The 19,049-nt window shown below is 37.7% G+C and overlaps 2 protein-coding genes across 3 annotated transcripts; one reads left to right on the forward strand and one right to left on the reverse strand.

Annotated features, from left to right (window-relative positions):
- Positions 1-5,695: 5,695 nt before the first annotated feature.
- tcn2 (transcobalamin II) lies at positions 5,696-10,028 on the reverse strand. The gene is made up of 10 exons (XM_058776312.1): positions 9,854-10,028; positions 9,636-9,690; positions 8,599-8,782; positions 8,260-8,429; positions 7,697-7,849; positions 7,160-7,332; positions 6,903-7,077; positions 6,504-6,684; positions 6,245-6,363; positions 5,696-6,102 (listed from the first exon to the last, which is right to left on the reverse strand). Exons 1-10 carry the CDS (start codon positions 9,854-9,856, stop codon positions 6,041-6,043), a joined length of 1,275 nt encoding a protein of 424 aa, XP_058632295.1. The 5' UTR covers positions 9,857-10,028; the 3' UTR covers positions 5,696-6,040.
- Positions 10,029-10,161: 133 nt separating this feature from the next.
- On the forward strand, positions 10,162-18,966 carry ccdc117 (coiled-coil domain containing 117). Of its 2 annotated transcripts, none has more exons than XM_058776314.1 (6): positions 10,162-10,314; positions 10,817-11,035; positions 11,131-11,178; positions 11,253-11,519; positions 11,700-11,846; positions 18,455-18,966. In XM_058776314.1, the coding sequence occupies exons 2-6, from the start codon at positions 10,890-10,892 to the stop codon at positions 18,561-18,563; spliced, it is 717 nt and encodes a 238-aa protein (XP_058632297.1). In that variant the 5' UTR covers positions 10,162-10,314; positions 10,817-10,889; the 3' UTR covers positions 18,564-18,966. The 2 variants fall into 2 exon arrangements, with proteins under 2 accessions (XP_058632297.1, XP_058632296.1); XM_058776313.1 differs by having other exon boundaries at positions 10,163-10,314; positions 17,769-18,966.
- The last annotated feature ends 83 nt before the right edge of the window (positions 18,967-19,049 follow it).

Genomic DNA, 19,049 nt, shown 5'->3' on the forward strand with positions numbered 1-19,049 from the left:
CAAGGACACAGCTCAGGGCAGGCAATAGTATGACAAAAGATAAACCTGCAGGAGCTGGCGCTCTCCCTGACAGTGGCAGGTCGCAGCGCCACTTCCGGTGGCATCCCCAGGTGCCACGGCTCTGGCAGCTGCCACGGTTTTTCTCGCCGTTTCTGCTGTTTGCTCGGTAAAAACTACACTGTTCTCAGTGGCGTGCGGTGGTGATTTAAAATATTAAGGCAAAGTTCCCACAGGTGTGTTATTTATTATTATTGTTATTATTATTGTATATTTTTATGTATCAGGTGCCAAAGTTCGTGCCAGGAGTCACGATCGTTTGTCGCCGTTTCTGCTGCGACCAGAATATGAACCCAATAAGCTAAATTGCATAAGCATTTTCCCATAAAGAACATACACATAAGAAGTGCTTAGCTGTATAGACAGTATATAAGCACGTGTATACTATATACAGGTGCATACCCATCATTTCAGAAGTGAGGGGGACATAAATGTTTTATATATATATATATATATATATATATATATATACACACACACACAGTGCCTTGCGAAAGTATTCATACCATTTCATATATACAGTGTATATATACATACTAGGAATATAGGAAACTTTATTTTTTTCTCTTATTTCTTTCTTTTAATTGGCTTAGAAATCAGATACACTGTTGGACAATAAACAATAAATGATTTGTTAATGTACTACAAACACTTTTTTTTTTCATTTTTATCACATATAAGGCAGAATAGTTTCTGTACTGTAATAAATGCTATGTCAAGTAGCACTGAATTGTTCATATACTTTATTTATTACCTGGAGATGACTGAAAAAAGCACAAATAAACCATATATTGTGGCAATCGTGTGTTTAATGTCTTCAGAAAACACAGTGATAGCTGGACGCTTTTGTCCATATTAGGGATTTCCTGGTAAGTTGTAAGTTATTACTTCTATATGAGTCCGTCTTGCACTTTCTGCACCGTCCGGCTTCGTGTATGACTTATAAATATATAAAACTTTACCTTCCCTGGTTAAATAAACATTACATTAAAAAGTAAATACAATTATATTTTGTATTTTTACACTGTGTAATATTCTGTTCATCAAAACCAATAAATCTCATCAAGTTAAGTGTTTTTACGTATTTTTACATTTATTCCAAAATAATAGCAAAAGGCAGTAACAATACAAACATATTTTATATGTCAACTGATGTTCAGCTGTTCTTTTTAACTTTACCAGTGGGTGTCGCTGTTGGACAGAATTACTTTATAAAAAGTAGTAACTTTTACACTTTTTAATGTCATATTTTGTAATACTTGCGTTGATTTATTTTTGTAATATCGATAATTTTCGCATCTATTTTTCTTTTCTCTAATGAGACTCTGCCTCCCTTGCCTTGACTGATGGCAGGCAAAGCCGTACAACACACTAACATCAGAAATTCAGTAATCTTATCCTTGCGGCTTTGAGGTTATGTAAATTTTGGCAGGTTATTTTACATTCATATCATGCATGCAAATTAATAAAGTGATGAATGAAAATTGGGCAGTTCAATTAAGTATAGCATTTTTGTAATAGCTACAAAAATGAAAATGGGCAAATGTGGGATCACCGAGAAATGAAATGTTTTTTTTATTTATTACAATTTGTATAGCCACGGTTTTACTACAAATAGCATGCTTAAACTATGGTGAGTGTAGCAAAATGTTTTAACTGTAATACCTTTTTTATGCGTTGCAAAACTATGTGTAATTTTTGTAAGTTTTGTTGCAAACAATTTTTACTGTTATTTTATAATGAAAAACAGTAATAATACATTTATAATATTAATAGAAAGCATTCATTGTTAGAAAATAGCATTTATGTCATGTACTGTATGCTCTAGGCCTACAAGTCTGAGGCATTAATTGTAACATTATTATATACACCAAATATTTTGACCATACTTTCTTCTTCTTCTGGACAGAACTTGTGGATAAAAACAAGTGGGCTACTGTCGCCATATTTGATTAAGAATTTTTCATCTTTCAGGATCCAACAGTTCACTGTATACAGTTCAAAGGAAAGGATTAATAAAGAGTGAATAAAGATCCTTCAGGATCATAAATATAAAATCAGTTAATGATAAAAATACATAAAATCAATAAAAACTTAAGTGTCTCAATTAAAATGGTCTCATGATTATTTTAATATATATATATATATATATATATATATATATATATACAGTGAGGAAAATAAGTATTTGAACACCCTGCTATTTTGCAAGTTCTCCCACTTAGAAATCATGGAGGGGTCTGAAATTGTCATCGTAGGTGCATGTCCACTGTGAGAGACATAATCAAAAAAAAAAAAATCCAGAAATCACAATGTATGATTTTTTAACTATTTATTTGTATGATACAGCTGCAAATAAGTATTTGAACACCTGAGAAAATCAATGTTAATATTTGGTACAGTAGCCTTTGTTTGCAATTACAGAGGTCAAACGCTTTCCTGTAGTTTTTCACCAGGTTTGCACACACTGCAGGAGGGATTTTGGCCCACCTCCACACAGATCTTCTCTAGATCAGTCAGGTTTCTGGCCTGTCGCTGAGAAACACGGAGTTTGAGCTCCTCCAAAGATTCTCTATTGGGTTTAGGTCTGGAGACTGGCTCGGCCACGCCAGAACCTTGATATGCTTCTTACAGAGCCACTCCTTGGTTATCCTGGCTGTGTGCTTTGGGTCATTGTCATGTTGGAAGACCCAGCCTCGACCCATCTTCAATGCTCTAACTGAGGAAGGAGGTTGTTCCCCAAAATCTTGCAATACATGGCCCCGGTCATCCTCTCCTTAATACAGTGCAGTCGCCCTGTCCCATGTGCAGAAAAGCACCCCAAAGCATGATGCTACCACCCCATGCTTCACAGTAGGGATGGTGTTCTTGGGATGGTACTCATCATTCTTCTTCCTCCAAACACGTTTAGTGGAATTATGACCAAAAGTTCTATTTTGGTCTCATCTGACCACATGACTTTCTCCCATGACTCCTCTGGATCATCCAAATGGTCATTGGCAAACTTAAGTCGGGCCTGGACATGTGCTGGTTTAAGCAGGGGAACCTTCCGTGCCATGCATGATTTCAAACCATGACGTCTTAGTGTATTACCAACAGTAACCTTGGAAACGGTGGTCCCAGCTCTTTTCAGGTCATTGACCAGCTCCTCCCGTGTAGTTCTGGGCTGATTTCTCACCTTTCTTAGGATCATTGAGACCCCACGAGGTGAGATCTTGCATGGAGCCCCAGTCCGAGGGAGATTGACAGTCATGTTTAGCTTCTTCCATTTTCTAATGATTGCTCCAACAGTGGACCTTTTTCACCAAGCTGCTTGGCAATTTCCCGTAGCCCTTTCCAGCCTTGTGGAGGTGTACAATTTTGTCTCTAGTGTCTTTGGACAGCTCTTTGGTCTTGGCCATGTTAGTAGTTGGATTCTTACTGATTGTATGGGGTGGACAGGTGTCTTTATGCAGCTAACGACCTCAAACTGTTGCATCTAATTTAGGATAATAAATGGAGTGGAGGTGGACATTTTAAAGGCAGACTAACAGGTCTTTGAGGGTCAGAATTCTAGCTGATAGACAGGTGTTCAAATACTTATTTGCAGCTGTATCATACAAATAAATAGTTAAAAAATCATACATTGTGATTTCTGGATTTTTTTTTTTTGATTATGTCTCTCACAGTGGACATGCACCTACGATGACAATTTCAGACCCCTCCATGATTTCTAAGTGGGAGAACTTGCAAAATAGCAGGGTGTTCAAATACTTATTTTCCTCACTGTATATATATATATATGTGTGTATGTGTGTGTGTGTGTGTGTGTGTGTGTGTGTGTGTGTGTGTGTGTGTGTGTGTACACTTTAGTTTTGGGTACAGTTCTCACTGTTACCATACTATTGACTTTTGCCTCAATAAACTCCTTACTGTTCAGGTAGGGTAAGATGTAGAATCACGCATAATAAGGCATAGTATGTGCTTTATGAGTACTAATAAACAGCTAATATAGTAATATGCAAGCAACTAGTTAATAACTAAAGTGTTACATTAAAAAAAATGTTTGTGTATGCCCGCGCGTGTGTGCGTATACAGTATTGGCTAGCGGCAATGGGCACTCTTTATCTGTGTGTATGTTCTTTATGGGATAATACTTATGCAATTTAGCTTATTGGGTTCATATTCTGATCGCATCTGCTTGCTGGTATATAATATGCATCATCAAATATTTTAGTTAGAAATAAAACTGTAATTTACAGCAGAAACGGCGACAAACGATCGTGACTCCTGGCACAAAATCTGACAGCTGATACATAAAAATGTATAATAATAGTAATACAATTGTGGGAACTTTGCATCATTTTAAAAAAAAAAACACCATCGCACGCCACTGAGAATAGTGTAGTTTTTATCGAGCAAACAGCAAAAACAGCGAGAAAAACCGTGGCAGCTGCCACGAACTCTGGCAGCTGCCGTGGCATCTGGGGATGCCACCGGAAGTGGCGCTGCGACCTGCCGCTGCCAGGATTTGCGCCTGCTCTCTCTCAGATAAATAAATAAATTGGTCAAGTATTGGAATTGTTTTTACACAATGTCCAATGTATCCTTTTTTTAAGCGTTAACAGTATTTCTGTTAACGTAGCAGTGATTATGTTCTCCATTAACTATTTCAGTGAAGTGGAAGAATTTAATAGGGTTATAGAGAAACAACTGAGAAAAGAGGGGAGAGCATCCAGGTGGTAGGTAGTGCTGCTGCATACATCACAATGTGTGCTTTAAATATTTAAAGTCATGTCAATAATATGTTATTTCTATTCAGATTTCTTGCATCTCTCTCTATTATTTTTTTCTCAGTTCAGATGGGCTTTGTTGACATGAATGTTTCAAGAACCTTTGTTCCCACAACATCAAAATAAATTTTTTCCAAATCTTTGAACAGTAGCTATGCAATAATAGTATTATGAACATTAATTGGCATGAAGAAATATGAAATTTAAAATTAGAGAGTAGAACATGTTCAACTAAATGTTCCTTATTTCATTCACTTCTCTCTTTCTGTCTCTTAGGAGTCAGTGAAGACGTTGTCCATGAAGTTCTTTCTATGTGGTTCATGTCATGAACAAATTTGTTTTTGTGTGTGTTCAAGTTCAACTGTTGTAATATATTATTTTATAAAATATACACAATCTTAAATCTACCCCCAGAGTCATCCTTGTGTCTTCCCTCTGTACTTGAAAATGTGGTTGATCTAGTGACTGAAAAGACTATACCATGATTCCTTGTATATTTTACTTGAGTTATTATATTATGCTACTTAGACCCAATAATTACTCAACATTTTTAAAACTAGGGTCCTAGAAGTGCGGTCCTACAACTGCGGTCCTGAAGGTCCGGTATTGCAGACAGATAATATTGTACAAAAGGGTTCATTACTCGAAGCATTACGATACGGAGTACGGTGTAGCCATCTACTGGCCATAACAATGTATAGCATGTACCAAAGTGCTGTGTTCTGCTGGTTTTGGTTCTACATGAAAAATCATGTTAGGGGAAATATGTTTGGTGCTTTTTAAGACGTTTTCCGTAACAATATTGTCATTATTTCTTCATGAATGTAGTGCAACTACATGCTACATTGAACACTTTATCACCATGATGTGAGATATGGTTTTAATAAAGCCACACATTTTTTAAATATTGGTAATATTTATTTTATATTTGTTCATCTAGATTCGTAGCAGCTGCAGAATGACACAAAAATATATGTTAGATTTCAAAAGATATATGTATTAAATCTCTAAAATACAAACAATGTTAATATGTTCTGATTCTTGTTTTTATGAACCTTTAAACATTCAGGCAGTGTGAAGAGGCAACAATCAGTGAGGCAACCTTCAATGTTGTTTATGACAAGAAAATCAAATCAAATAATTATATCCATAGATTCATAAACATTAAGGTTTCATCCCATTCGTCTCTTCTCTTGCATCCAGTAGAGGAATCAATATCCAGTGTTCTTAATGGTGAGTTTTTGAGCGGCATCAATCTTATAGTCTTTGATACCTGAGGAGAAAAGCACACCATTGAACATTTAAGTAATTAATATAAGATAGATAGAGACTATAAAACAGTCCGATAGACACCATGCAATACATTTTTATAGACAAGTGCATTGTTACACCTATTTAGCGTAGAATTCTCTCACCCTGTGTCAGAGAGTTGCCGTCTGAGGAGATATGCCAGTATCTACGATCAGTCTGACGTGCTTGTTCTTCATTGACCACACTGAGGAAGGGTCCCCACAAGCTGTCCTCTGTGCTAAAGCTGTGATACATGGAGCAAAAGGGTTGTTCATACTCAAAATTCATTCATTCAAAAAAAAAAAGAGTTGTAATTAATACAGTAAAAAAAAAATATTTTGACAATATAGTTCAAATAAAGCATCTTGAGAAATCCAAACTCACGTGAAACCAGTTTGTTTGTCTTGGAGCAGGTTGAGGGCTTCAAATAGCGAGGAGCCCCTGGGTATATGAATGGAAAACACAGACGATGCACCGTTTGATTTAATAACCTTCACCTGTAGTGACACTTGCCCGTGACTTGGGAGGACTTCTGAAGGGGAATCCACATCAGTGGTCAAAGTGTCTAAAGCAGGGACATCATGGAGCACATGGAAAACACAAAAGTTATTAGGAAAAAATTATTTTGAGATTAAAATATCTTACTAAAACTGCTAAACATTAAATATGAAAGTTATTTTACAGAAATAAAAATGCAGCCTATTTTATTTTTCTTTGGAAAAACAAACTTTAGGACTGCAAATACAATTCTGCTGATTGAGCTTGCATGTCTGTTGTACATACCATCCTCATTGCGGCATTCTTGGCTCTTCAGATGAAGGTAAGTGCGTTGGTGTAGCACTGGCAGGACCTGAGAGATGGCCATAGGGTTATGGTATGTTCCTTTCTTAACATCTGCCCTTAAAGCTTCAATAGCAGAGCCACATTCCTCCATCTGACTGCCCATAGCCATCAAGGCCTGTAAGACAGAGAACCATGAGAACCTGTCACTCAAATAAGGCTTTTTCATTTAACCAAATATTTAATATCTTCATTCTTACCTGCACCGCCAGTCCTGTGCTGAACTCATTGCCCATGTGACCATCAGCTCTCTTAGAGTCGAGAAGCCTCTGCTTAATGGTGGCAAGAGCCCTGTCTAGCTCTGCAGCATCTTTAACAGCAATTCCCTCGTCTTTTAGACACTGCAGGGCCATGCCTGCCATTGCATGCGAGTCTGAAGGGTGAAGGAGGAAGTCATATTGGTTAGTGACCTCAGGCCAAATTAACATATTTCCTTAAATTTAATACAAAAGGAGGACACAAAAGAAGAAATTTTGGCTGTGCTGGACATTACACTTTAATTTTGTCTGTTTCCCACACAAAGCTGTATGGCTTCAGAATCTTCAAATCTGAAATATGGGATACTTTGATGGTATTTTGCACCCTTTTTGAAGTGTGAAGGCTTCAGTTTTCATTCATTGTAATTGCTTGTAAAATGTGTTGTGTAACACAGAAGAAAGTAAGTCATATGGGTTTGGGTTTACAGTGAACCATTTCTTTAAAACAAAAAACAAAAAAAAGAGTTGATTTAAACTCACCGACACATAAGGACTCTCCATGTTTTATCTGTCTATGTTCCACAGCATGGATGAGTTTTTGGCTGACATGTGTGCTGACTCTAACACCGCTCACACATAGAGCCAGAATGCCCAGAGAGTACTGGTAATAGCTGGTCTTTGGACGGTGACCGACTGCAGAAAATAATATTAAAATTAGAATTACAGTACAATAAAATATTTAATATAAATATTAAATAATACTTTTATTCAGCAAGGACACATTAAAATTGCTTTGACAAAAGATTTCTATTTCAAATAAATGCTGTTGTTTTGAACTTTCTGTGTAAAAATCTACCGTTTCCCACAAAAATATTAAGCAGCACAACTGTTTTCAACATTAATAACAAGATTAAATGTTATCTGAGCAGCCATTTAGCATATTAGAATGATTTCTGAATTTTAAAATGTATTCAAATAGAAAACATTTACTTTAAATTGCAATAATATTTTACAATATTACTGTTTTTACTGTATTTTTAATCAAATAAATGCAGCCTTGGTAAGCATCTTCCGAATCCTATTACAAAAAAATTGCCCCTTACATGCAATGTTCTGTTTTTCTTCCTCCATCTCTTTCTTTAGGTGAATGAGGAGAGACTCCTTCATCTCATTATGAGTGAGATGTACACTCTCCAGATCATGACAGGAAGACTTTAGAGCCAAGATGTACAGAGCTAGACGGCCAACCACCAACTCATTATTTCTGAGAGATCTGCAAGCAGATATATAAAATAGTAATAATACAAGCAGAACCAAAATCAGTTGAAATAGAACAATATTCTAGAATAGAGAATTTATTTCCACTACAGTGACAATCGTTTCTGAAGTCATTTACAGTTGTTTTAAAGTTTAATGAGAAAGATGTGAAATGTGTTCCATACTTCTCAATATCATCATGAAACTCTGCCTTGAGACGGATGAGATGTTCGCTCTCTTTAGCTAGATTATGGTGTGTTGAGAGCCGCAGGGCGATGTGCACACTGGGATTGGGTAGGGTATCTCGCGTGTCCACTGACTGCAGCAGCTGCTTATTGAAGGACAGGAGAAGAGCCTCGTGATCTGATGCTGAAAGATGATACCAAGAAAACAGAGAGCATGAAATTAAATGCAGACTATCATAAACTTTGCATCACTGTTCTCGTTGATCACTTTTGCTTATTTTAAGTGCCACTGTATAGTTGATTTATGTCCACTGCTGTCTCAGCAATACAGGTCACAGCGGCCTTTTTTTCACCATTCATTCAACCCATAAAATACACTTTGTCTTAGAATTGTCACAGTCACAAAAGAGAGGGCAAAGAACAGAGTGAAATGATTCCAAGTATTCTGAGCAGAACTTCTGGACAAACAGAAATGACAGTAAGAATATGATGAATGTTATGAATTGGGTTAAAGAATAGTACATTATTGGTAACATGAATTGGTTACAGCATTATGATACACGCAGAATAATTTATTTATAGACTTTATAATTGCTGACTATACAGGATAACAAATCCATACAACAGGATGATAAAAACAAAACAAAAAAATCAATAAAAACATTCTGGAAAAACATCTAAACCTACAATAGCGAGAGAAAAAAAACACCAAAAAGTTATAGACTACTATTCTTTTAAACATATTGTAATTCTGTAGCAATCTTTAACTTAAAATACCTGAATAATATATAAATATGGTAATGATTCAGTATATTTGTATATACCATCTACGTCCATCATTTGTACTATGGTACTGGTACAGTACTTTTTGTAAAGGTATTGCTGTAGAAATAGGACAAGCATATTGCGCAATGACGGGATTTATGTCATTTCCCCACCACATGACCAAATGATGACTACAAATCAAAATCACAAAAATAAAGAAATAAAAAGGGGGAAAAACAGAAAGAAAAAAAAAACGATGTACTAAATCTTACCACAAGGTTTTCCAGCAGCCAGCGCCAGCAGCGCACTCACGATGGCTAAAGTAATCTGTCAGTGACAACAATACAGACAAATGGTGAAATCTCTTATTAAAACAAAATATTAACATTTTATTATTTTGCTAGCAGTAAACTAATTAAGCTTGAACATTCTGTATCACACTAACGCAAAGTCGATCAATGTGCTTAGTCAAAGCTGTAGTGGTTCTTACCATTTTAAGGCCAAGTTAGGTATCCTGTTAAATCCAGTTAAAAATGAATAACTGACACTAACACATCATGGCAGTGAGCAGAGGCGGAGTTAGTTACTCATCTACAGAGTTTGTAGTTTTGCAACTTATTGTTGACCTGTGCTCTAGATTATCTGTTTTCTTCAATTTTCGTCTCAAATTATTTTCTTTTCTTCACTCGGTTATTTTCTAATGTTTAACAGCAAGAAAACGTCTCCTCTTCCTTCCCAAACGTGAGTTTGTTTACTGTTATTATAGCGCACTTCCGGTTAAAGAACTACAAAACCAACGAACTACAAATCCCGTGAAGTCCAGTTCATTTTCACACTATTCTAGAAACGCGTCTTAAAATTCAGGCTCTTACAACTTCTCGTGCTAGTTGTCTTTAGACACTTTTCCACATTTCCACAGCTGGCTTTCCGCTTTTGGGGGGCGTGTGAAAGGTAAGTGTTTGTGTTCCTAATGCAAGAACTGACTGTGTTTTGTTTTGCATGTTGTGGGGCGTATGACTGGAGGATATTTGAAGCTGCAGCCAGCGATTAATTCAAGTCATTCTTATCCAGAGAACCAAAATATTTCTTAATGGTGAAGTATTGAAGATCATTACAAGTAAAACTAAAAAAAACACAACATTTACTTTTTCAGAGCATTACCAATATCATGGCCTACTGTGAAGGAAAATATGAATTTACCAAGTTAGTGACGAGTTAGCGACCAGTTAGCTTATTACATCTATAACTCACACCTGCAAATGACAGTTTGTCCTACTTAAAACAATAGCCATTCATTATTTAGGTATATATCATTTGTGTATATATGTTTTTTGAAGGTAAAGATAAAATCTTTGAGTGTGCCTTAGTATAACTCCGGTCATGTTGTACTGAACCTCTGCATGACCTGTTCTGAAGGTTGAACCATTGATTTATTCATTTTTCTGTTTTCCAGATACTTCCATTCACACTGCGTGACTGCAGTTGCTATTTGATTCTAATGTTTTCAGCACATCTTCGTCTGGAGGATGATGCAGAGCACCAGGTCAGGAAGCATCGAGCTGGAGTTCATCACATTTCCCCCCCTTGCTCCTTTTAGTAACCCTGATTTGGCCACATTCAGCGGGCCAACCAGAGACTTGCGTCATCTGACAGGTGGATCTATGCCGAATACGTAAGTATTATGGTCTTGTGCTTTTATACAGTCCTCATTTATGCAATAAAGTGAAGACTGCTCATCTTATTTGTCTGTGCGTTTCATCTTAAAAGCTGGGATAGAAGATGCATGAGGAAACAGAGGAGAAGGACAGATGATGAGTGAGTAAACAGTTTCCACTCATGAGATTTGCTCTATGCTGCAGTGGGTTTTTCATGACCTTTTTCCCCTACAGAAGCTGCAGTCCTAAACGGCGAAAGGTGATGGGAGAGGAAGGAGCAGATGAGTATCCAAGTCCTAAAGTAAGCCAAAGATGGTCTGTGGAGTCTATCACCACTTCCCCTTCTGAGGCCAGCCCGGTTCAACTGCAGACTGAACCCAGGACAGAGGAGATGGGTCTGCCCTTTACATCCACTCCGTCTCCATTACCCAGAGTTCCCACAGAAGGCTCAAGCATGGAGGTGGAGGCCACTCAGAGGAGACTGCAGGAGATAGAAGACAGGTGAGACAGAAATGAACACATTATTAGTTTGATTTCAAACTGATTGTATCTCTGCTTGTGTTTATAGAGTCATTGTTCAGACATGATATGCATGAAAGTTCAAACTGATGTTATGCTACCTTTAGAAATTGTAGATTCTTATAGGCAGTCTTCCTGATATATTGTGTATGTTTGGTACAGGATAACTTTGGAGGATGATAGTGATGAAGAAGAGCTTGATGTGGAACCGGCTCAGCGCAGACCAGTGCTGGTGATGTCCGACAGCTTAAGAGAGGGGCTACAGCGGGGGATTGGTGACATTCTACCCCAAACAGTAGCGCAGTCAGTGTGCGTATCTTATTTTCAGGTTTCCATATATGCTTGACACTTGCTGGCTCTTTAATTCAACGCATTCATTTAAATTTTAGTTAATAAAGAAATTCATAAATAAGCTTCATTTCAAGTGTTAAAGAATAAGCCTGTTCTACCATTGGTGTTGGAAATATTTAAAAGAAATTAATACTTTTATTCAGCAAGGATGCATTAAATTTATCAAAATTAACAGAAATTACATTTATAATGTTTAAAAAAAATTATATTTCATTATCTATATTTTAGATTATATTTATATTTCAAATAGAAAAAAACTTCCTATTCATCAAGGCATCCTAAAATAACTTTTGTATTGTAATAAAAAGTATTGTATTTTCGTCGATCAGATTTAAAGTCGATCAGTCTGTGGCACTGTTCAGGTGTTATGAGAGCCCAGGTTGCTCTGATAGTGGCCTTCAGCTCATCTGCATTGTTGGGTCTGGTGTCTCTCATCTTCCTCTTGACAATACCTCATAGATTCTCTATGGGGTTCAGGTCAGGCGAGTTTGCTGGCCAATCAAGCACAGTAACACTATGGTCATTGAACCAGCTTTTGGTATCTTTGGCAGTGTGGGCAGGTGCCCAGTCCTGCTGGAAAATGAAATCAGCATCTCCATAAAGCTTGTCAGCAGAAGGAAGCATGAAGTGCTCTAAAACGTCCTGGTAGATGGCTGCGTTGACGGTGGACTTCAGAAAACACAGTGGACCAACACCAGCAGATGACATGGCAGCCCAAATCATCACTGACTGTGGAAACTTCACACTGGACTTCAAGCAACATGGATTCTGTGCCTCTCCACTCTTCCTTCAGACTCTGGGACCTTGATTTCCAAATGAAATGTAAAATTTACATTTACATACAAAAAAGAGGACTTTGGACCACTGAGCAACAGTCCAGTTCTTTTTCTCCACAGCCCAGGTAAGATGCTTCTGACGTTGTCTCTGGTTCAGAAGTGGCTTGGTAGTCCTTTTCCTGAAGACGTCTGAGCATGGTGACTCTTGATGCACTGACTCCAGCTTCAGTTCACTCCTTGTGAAGCTCTCACAAGTGTTTGAATCGGCTTTGCTTGACTGTATTCTCAAGCTTGCGGTCATCCCTGTTGCTTGTGCACCTTTTCCTACCCAAATTCTTCCTTCCAGTCAACTTTGCATTTAATATGCTTTGATGCAGCACTCTGTAAACAGCCACACCTTTCAGTAATGACCTTCTGTGATAACTTCTGTCATAACACCTGAACAGTGCCACAGACTGATCGACTCCTTGCCACGCCGTATTGCTGCAGTAATTAAGGCAAAAGGAGCCCCAACTAAGTATTGAGTGCTGTACATGCTCATACTTTTCATTTTCATACTTTTCAGTTGGCCAAGATTTCTAAAAATCCTTTCTTTGTATTGGTCTTAAGTAATATTCTAATATTTTGAGATACTGATTTTTGACTTTCATGAGCTGTAAGCTCTAATCATCAAAAGTTTCACTTTTTGAATGGAAATAAATCAACTTTTTGATGATATTCTAATTATATGACCAGCACCTGTATATAGCTGCAAGCAGCAATTACGGGCCAAGCACTACAGAAGCAAGCATCAGACCTACTGCAGCAATGAGTAATTGAAGCCATTTTAAGATTATTGTAGTACAAATGGCTGAAAAATCATTTAAAACTACTAGTAATATGATTGAATGACTTTTCACTTTTGACTAATTGATAGTTTTCAGTCACGTGACCGGCTCGAAGACTTGAAGGGCAAAACATCCATAGAACTGCTACACAAGCGTGTCAATTTTTCATCTGTTTCCCAGCTGCAAATATTTAGATCACCTCTCAAAAGAATAAAACAAAGTTATTTCTGAACAAAATGCAAGTTTTGGCCATTTGCAATCCATATTAAGCACCCGTGGCAATATTTCAATCATAAACAGTGCAACAAAACGTTGTAAAAACACTTAAAGTGCCTTAATATATTTAAAACAGTAATATTAAAAGATCAAATTCAGTAATCACCACATTAATGATGCATAGTTTACACAGGCAAGCAGATGAGGCCGGAATATGAACGCAGTCCGCTTAACGGTTCAGTGTTTTCCTTCGAATGGTTTTCTATGGGAAGCCATTTAATGTGAAACTTTGCACATTACGTTTATATTCTGGCTTCATCTTCTTGCCTGTACAAAATATACATCATCAATAAGGTGTCCACTGAATCTCGCCTTTTAATATCTGCGTTTTACTACATTATTACTTGATGCAATCTGCGTAAAAGTAACTGGCGGTCAGTGGAGCAAAGCTTCGTTTTGCCCGCCAGGTGGGCGTTCCTATAAGGGTGTGACGTCACGTGAAAACTATCATTAGGTGGCACTGTTATCAAATCGATGTGGTGTGTTCTGTGTGAGGTGACAATGGCACACACAACGTTTGGTGTCAATATGCCAAAGCATTGCAAAGATACAGCCTCAAGTGTCATTTTGGCATCATGCCTCAAATTCGTTGCTGTGGTATGCAAAACTTTTTTTTCTAAGCATGGTCTGAAGATGATATGATTCGATTTTGGTGAAAATTGGACAAACGGTTGAGAAGGAGTTCGAAAAAGTAGGTTTTCAACACAAATCAAAATGGTGGACAGGAAGTTTGGCTTTCTGTGACACAATTGGTATGTATGTTGCCGGCATGACCCAAGGAATAATTTGAGGCCAGTTTCATTACAATAGGCTAATGCAATCAAAAGTTATTAGCATTTTTGGAAATTTCATAATTGATAATTGATGAATGGTTTATTACTCTTGACCAATAGGTGGCACTGTTACCAAACTGACGTGGCGTGGTCCGTGTGAGGTGACAATGTCACATACAAAATTTGGTGTGAATACAGGTGCATGTCAATAAATTAGAATGTCGTGGAAAAGTTAATTTATTTCAGTAATTCAACTCAAATTGTGAAACTCGTGTATTAAATAAATTCAATGCACACAGACTGAAGTAGTTTAAGTCTTTGGTTCTTTTAATTGTGATGATTTTGGCTCACATTTAACAAAAACCCACCAATTCACTATCTCAACAAATTAGAATATGGTGACATGCCAATCAGCTAATCAACACAAAACACCTGCAAAGGTTTCCTGAGCCTTCAAAATGGTCTCTCAGTTTGGTTCACTAGGCTACACAATCATGGGGAAGACTGCTGATCTGACAGTTGTCCAGAAGACAATCATTGACACCCTTCACAAGGAGGGTAAGCCACAAACATTCATTGCCAAAGAAGCTGGCTGTTCACAGAGTGCTGTATCCAAGCATGTTAACAGAAAGTTGGGTGGAAGGAAAAAGTGTGGAAGAAAAAGATGCACAACCAACCGAGAGAACCGCAGCCTTATGAGGATTGTCAAGCAAAATCGATTCAAGAATTTGGGTGAACTTCACAAGGAATGGACTGAGGCTGGGGTCAAGGCATCAAGAGCCACCACACACAGACGTGTCAAGGAATTTGGCTACAGTTGTCGTATTCCTCTTGTTAAGCCACTCCTGAACCACAGAAAAGGTCAGAGGCGTCTTACCTGGGCTAAGGAGAAGAAGAACTGGACTGTTGCCCAGTGGTCCAAAGTCCTCTTTTCAGATGAGAGCAAGTTTTGTATTTCATTTGGAAACCAAGGTCCTAGAGTCTGGAGGAAGGTTGGAGAAGCTCATAGCCCAAGTTGCTTGAAGTCTAGTGTTAAGTTTCCACAGTCTGTGATGATTTGGGGTGCAGTGTCATCTGCTGGTGTTGGTCCATTGTGTTTTTTGAAAACCAAAGTCACTGCACCCATTTACCAAGAAATTTTGGAGCACTTCATGCTTCCTTCTGCCGACCAGCTTTTTAAAGATGCTGATTTCATTTTCCAGCAGGATTTGGCACCTGCCCACACTGCCAAAAGCACCAAAAGTTGGTTAAATGACCATAGTGTTGGTGTGCTTGACTGGCCAGCAACTCACTAGACCTGAACCCCATAGAGAATCTATGGAGTATTGTCAAGAGGAAAATGAGAAACAAGAGACCATAAGATGCAGATGAGCTGAAGGCCACTGTCAAAGAAACCTTGGCTTCCATACCACCTCAGCAGTGCCACAAACTGATCACCTCCATGCCACGCCGAATTGAGGCAGTAATTAAAGCAAAAGGAGCCCCTACCAAGTATTGAGTACATATACAGTACATGAACATACTTTCCAGAAGGCCAACAATTCACTAAAAATGTTTTTATTGGTCTTATGAAGTATTAAAAGAACCAAAGACTTAAACTACTTCAGTCTGTGTGCATTTAATTTATTTAATACACGAGTTTCACAATTTGAGTTGAATTACTGAAATGAACTTTTCCACGACATTCTAATTTATTGAGATGCACCTGTATGTCAAAGTTTTGCTGAGATACAGCCTCAGATGCAGTTTGGCATCTTTCCAGCAAATTAGTTGATGCACCGAACGAAAACCGTTTCATATATCGACGCAAGATCCATAACTTTTTGCCAGCATGGTCTGAAGATGATCCGAGTCAAATTTGGTGGACTAACGGTCTAGGAGGAGTTCGAAAAAGTAGGTTTTCATCATGAATCAAAATGGTGGACAGGAAGTTCAGCCAATTAGGGCAAAATTGGTATTAATGTTCTCGGCATGAACCAAGGAATCTAGCAACATGAGTTTGATTACTATATGCTAATGTAAGAAATTACATTATAACTTTTAACCACCAGGTGGCGCTGTCCCGAAACGTTTTGAGTAAAATCAGGGCATGGTGCCGAAGAAGCATACCAAGTTTCGTAACGATATGTCAATGTGTTCATAAAATATAGCATTTTCCGACAAAATTCAAAATGGCTGACATGGGAAAATTGGATATGGTTCGACTCGGCATGATGCACCGAATCTAAAGAGACCTATCTAAAGTGATTTTTGGCCAAACCATTCACAAGTTATAAGCAAAAATATGCATTTTTCATATCTCCTGACCACTAGGTGGCACAGCGCCCGAAACACTGCAGGTAGCCTCAGGTCATGCATGTTATAACTCGGATGATCCTAGACAAATTTGGTGAAAATTGGACGAACCGTCTAGGACAAGTTCGAAAAAGTAGGTTTTACGAACAATTAAAAATAGCGAAAAACTAAACCTAATTTTGGTGTCTATTTGACTCTGAATCAGCCAAGGAATCAGAGGGAAAATAATTTTAATTTTGTGGCTTACGGTTCAAAAGTTATTAGCATAAACATGAGTGAAACTTTGCACAAGTCGTGGCGCTAGAGAGTTTGAGTTAGAGACATCAAATTTTCTATGGTTAATGCTGAGACTCTCCTCTATCAGTGCGCCAAATTTCACAAATTTCCCGCAAGCGGTTCTATGGGCTGCCATAGTCTTCCACAGCGGAGGAAGAAGAAGAATAATAAGAACGCCAACGGTTACTATAGGTGCCTACGCACCTTCGGTGCTTGGCCCCTAATTTCACATGACTGTTTTACTGTATTTTTGATCATACAAATGCAGCCTATATGAGACTTTCAAAAATTTTATCGACCCCAAACTTTTGAACAATAATGTTAAAACAAAACATGAAAAAAGTATTTATTTTTGGTGTATTGATAAAGAACTGATTCTGATAAAGAACTTTTAAAATGCCTAAATAAGACAAGGCACATTTATTAAGAGAGTAAATAGAATTGATTTCTTGTGGTTTTAAATGACCAATTCTGATCGACTGAAGCAAGTCAAAGCAGATTATATGAAATTGTATGGATTCTTATTGTTTTCATCATTGTATGAAAACAAACAGAAACGTTCCCAAACCAGCAGCAGAACATCAGCTTCTACTAACAGCACTGACCTCATTGGAAAGAAATCCAGCTTAGCACGCTCTTCTTCACTCACCTCTGCAGGAGCTGCTCCTGTATGGAATTGGTGTTGTGGCGCCCCCCAGAGGACCCTCTCACCCAGAGGCTGAAGGACTCTTTACAGAAACAGCAGCGCAAGCAGTTGGCAGTGAGCAGACAGACTCCCACCCCTGTACCGCCTATCAGCAGCCCCCCACCCCAACCCCAGTTCACAGCACCCAGTGAGCAGACTTTCAGCCCGCTGTTCAGCAGCCCTGCGCTCCTCAACTCTGGAGAGGAAGACATGGAGTTATAGAGGGAAATCTTTACCAAATCCTGTGTGTGGAAAAAAGCTTTGAACTTTATCAGTGCAAACAAGGAATTGCCATAAGGGGAGAGCATAATGAGCACTTCACAAATGCTCACATGAGATTTCTCTTGTGCCATGTATTCTTTGTTTCAACCTGAGCTGCTTTTGTAGGTGGGACCATATTTGCACTAGACTAAATGGGAAGTATCCTATGTGAACGTGGTCAGTGGTACATTGGTTGAATGATTCATATTCACTCTGTTTGCTGTTGATAGCTGTGAAAATTAAAACACGTTACTGATTGACAATGCAAAATATTTTAGGTTTTTCTTCATGCAGTTACTATTATTTCAGTGTAGTCGTATACTGTATACAAATTCAGTGCGCTTGATTTGTTACAATCTGCCATATTATTTACACGTGATATTTGCTTTTTTTGCAGAGATTCAACTGGTCAAAACCTGAGACTCCTTTTATTTTCTTCTTCATGGTGTCCATATTTTATTTTATTTTTTTTTAAAGATGTTGTAGTTATGGAAAGCCACGATTGATGAAATGAATGGGAGCTTGATGTAGGAAGGGTCACCATGTGCTCTTGAACTGGACAGACAGAGATAGCAGCACTAATCTTTGTAACCGGTTTAAATATCTACACAACAGAAATATGATTGTTGGAGGAGATGCATGGGCATACAAATCTATTGATTTCAGTTGTTCAAATTACCTGGTTCTGTTTTTCTAGCTGAAGAACAAATAGCACTTCTAAGTCTGGCTGTAATTATTAAACAACAGTAAAATAAGCTGCAAACATTGACCTAAATTGTTTAAACGTTTTGTTTCACCTTTTTGCAATTTATACATTTTGCCAAATGTCAAAATATAAAATTTGTAAATATTGACTATATCACACTATGACAGACTTGTTTTTTTAAATAAAATCAGTTTGGCAATATATTTCTCTGCTTGTGACATTTTATTTATGCAGAAAAAAACATTCATACAGTCATGAATTGTCTGATTTAAGGAATGTTGTTCAA

The sequence above is a fragment of the Onychostoma macrolepis genome, chromosome 05 (genome assembly GCF_012432095.1).
Source record: "Onychostoma macrolepis isolate SWU-2019 chromosome 05, ASM1243209v1, whole genome shotgun sequence".
Lineage (NCBI taxonomy): Eukaryota > Metazoa > Chordata > Actinopteri > Cypriniformes > Cyprinidae > Onychostoma > Onychostoma macrolepis.